At 47.4% G+C, this 3,212-nt stretch overlaps 1 protein-coding gene across 1 annotated transcript in view; it reads left to right on the forward strand.

The window, feature by feature from the left end:
• INSIG1 (insulin induced gene 1) overlaps positions 1-2,965 on the forward strand; it is a gene marked incomplete at its 5' end in the record, with an annotated part of 12,077 nt that extends 9,112 nt beyond the window's left edge. Inside the window, 1 exon segment of the mRNA XM_006143821.2 lies at positions 1,031-2,965. Coding sequence (XP_006143883.2) covers positions 1,031-1,060 — 30 coding nt within the window.
• Between the last annotated feature and the right edge of the window lie 247 nt (positions 2,966-3,212).

Consider the following 3,212-nt stretch of genomic DNA (forward strand, 5'->3'; position numbering starts at 1 on the left):
CGGCTGCCCCCTCCCAGGTGGCTGCTCGGTGGAGGGAGAGCAGGAAGGTGGAAAGGCACGAGCGCAGAGGGACAAGCTGGCGTTTCCGCCTGCTAGTGGCTTTGTGACCCCCGGAGGATCGGGGCCTGTCTTTAGCGAGACGTTGAGACCTATGAGACTTGACTGCACGGCTCCTGGCAAAGGTTTCCCATGGCTCGAGGGAGAATCACTGTAGAAAGGCGTTTCCGACTACGACAGGCCTGATAAATTTAAGGTCAAGTTGGTATTTCCTGGCACAAAGCGTGGCCTATTTAAAACATCTGTTTCAACAAACTGCTGTGGGCTAGGTCATAAGGAGGCGTCAGGTATTAGTCAAGGTTTGTGGCCTAAGCCTTCCTTTCTTCAGGTAAACAAATTGTTTTTAAGAGTGCAGTTCCCAGGATCAGCAGATGGTGTAATGGTTACATTGTTGGACTTCCATGTAGTTGAGCACGGTTTGAGTCCTGGACCTGGCAGCTTAAAACTCATGTGTGGTACGTGTACGTGCGTGCCCAAAATCCTGAGAGGAGAATGGAGGAGAAGGGATTGTGGCATGCCCATCCCCCGGAGAGTGATTTCTCACCTTCCGTCTCTGTTTCTCTCTCTCTGGCGCACATGCCCTGTAGTACAGATCTCTCTTGAAAAAATAAAAACAGTGTGGTTCCTCAAGTCACCACGAGGTCTTTTGGAGCACCTGCCGTGCCACGAGCTTTGCTCTGCTTGATGGCGATGGTAACTGGCCCTCCTGTCATTGCTGCTGACCCCTACGGCCTCTGCAGCCGCTTCCTCTGCGGCACCCTCAGTGCTGGTCGGTGGTGAGCTCTGGGTCCCGAGGGTGGCACCTTTAGAAGCCTCTGCAGGGACCAGCAGGTCTGCCCGCATTCTCGTGTGTCGTAATCCTTTCTCCAGGCCAAGGGATCTTTAACCGTTCACCTTTCATGATCTGCCTATTGGTCATTGAATTGTATACAGTTAGTGCTAATTTTCCCTTCCTTTTTCTTTTCTTCCGTAGGGTGTTCCAGAAAAGCAGCATAGTGACTGAGTCCTCAGACCCCCGACTGGAAGAGTAAACGAGATCTGGGGAGAGAATCTGTGGTCCCGGATTGTAACAAAGATGACCGCTTTCCTGAGTAATCTGTAGATCGGGCTGACTGCCAAGGACTCCGGGGAGAGACGCTCACCAGTCTAGCATAGCGGGGCGGAGAAAACAGCTACTTACCGTGCCCGGCTGCGCACACCTGTCTGTGCTCTGGAACATCCTGCCCGGCTCTGGGCGTTCAGGCAGGTGGCAGTTCCCAAGTATTAGATTTCTCTCATGTGATTAAAAACCAGTTGCCATATTTCAAAGGCGTGAACTAAAACTTCATCACCAACTCCCAATTTTGTGTCAGTGTCCTAAGGAGACGAGTTGATGGTACTTACAGAGGCACAGTGTGGAGTAGGAGCAGTGGCAGCCGGGGCACATGGAGATGGGTCGTGTGGAGAAAGCGGAGAGCCAGGCGACCGGGCGCCAGGGCAGTGCAGCAGCGCTCCGCCGTGCCTGCTCGGCGCTGCAGTGCACGCTCACGTGTTGCACACACACACGTGTCACCGCTGGTAGACGATGCCTCTCTCCCCGCCCACAGGAGCCTGTATAGACAATCTACTGAGTGCAAAAGGCAATGGAAGGTCACTTCCACACTGTGAAGCTGGGATTCTCACCTCCGTCGATGAAGTTTTATCCAAAATCCATGACTCTCTAAGTGAATTCCTGTCTGACCCGCATTTCATTCTTAGCCAAAATGGTGTGTTTCTTTGTTACTCCGGAAGAGCAATGACTGTTTTTCCCACAGCCCACGAAATTTGCAATCTGTGATTGCTGTGTAAGAGGAGTGTGCGTGTCACTGCATTCAACACGCAGCGGCCCCAGACAGACGCCACCGCAGAGAGCACGGTGTCCTCGTTGAGTGGCATAGACTGCGGGCAGCCTGGTCCGCCAGCGTCGGGTCCTGAACTTCAAGTGCAATGTGTGTGGAGACCGATCTGAGCCTTGTATTCTCTTCACTATTTATTTTTTTTAATGTACGGGATGTTCAAGAGAGGGATTCTCCATTCATTTCAGTGCTGCATGGAGGCAAAACTCAGCAATAATTTCTTTCAGTTGTAAAGTTCCTTCATTGTTGTACCCGCCACTGAGCCCTAGTCTTTGAAATACTCCAGTTTTATGGGTTTAGTGCTTTTTACTTACAAATTTACCTTTTTGTATTTTGCAGTTTAAATGTTTTGGTTTGTTTTAAATTCTGTGAACATGACTTGACTGAAAGCCTCCTGGGAATGGAAGCCAGCGGTCTGCAGAGTAGGCCTGAGACTGGGGTGCGGGAGTGTCGGCGTGTGGACCGGGCTTCGTCCTCGTGCTGGCCCTCGGGGTTTTCTGGTTTGGTTTTGAGGAAACTGTCTTGGAATGTTTTAGGTTACTGAAGCTAATTGGTTTTAGAGGAATTTTGTTAAACAGAAAATGGGGTCATTCTGAACTTTGGATTGATCCCTCGTAATTTTTCTGAAAATGAAAACATTAGTTCTGTGAAAACTTTTTTTCAATGAAGATGTCGGCATTTTATGAAAAACCAGAAGTTATTAGATGAAAGCAGTAAGTGAATCTTTAAAATCTACTTGATCATGCACAAAAAATAAGTATTTTTTCTCTTAAGCTGGAAGTAAATCTATATCTGTTAGAAATGATGTAGCCAAAATGATGCAAACCTAAAGGATTTTTTGCCAATAGTTTATAGCAAATATAAGAACCAAAGTGATTTGAGTTTGTAAAAATGTAAAAAATGTAAAATAGTATAAACAAAATTTGCACTATACCAGATTTGAACACCTAGTGAGATTCACATTCATACTGAGTTTTCAACCTTGTGGGGTTTTTTGCATTTATTTTTTACTTTTATTAAAGGTTCAAAACCAACTGTTGTGCTTACGGGTGTTTCTTTCTAAAAGAAGAGGGGAGATGTATTTATTGTGTAGAATGTTAGAATTCGTAATGGAAAAATATTTTGTAACTCTTCAAATTTTACCAAATTTCAACACAGACCTCTTAGGAAATCTCATCTGGGTTATGAGCGAGAGAGACAGCACCCCGGCAGACCATCCCAGCTGCAGCCAGCCTCAGGTCGTGGACTTGTGTGTCTAGCACGCTCAGAAGGGCTCGGGGA

Source organism: Tupaia chinensis, unplaced genomic scaffold, assembly GCF_000334495.1.
Source record: "Tupaia chinensis unplaced genomic scaffold, TupChi_1.0 Scaffold000110_1, whole genome shotgun sequence".
Classification (NCBI taxonomy): Eukaryota; Metazoa; Chordata; class Mammalia; order Scandentia; family Tupaiidae; genus Tupaia; species Tupaia belangeri.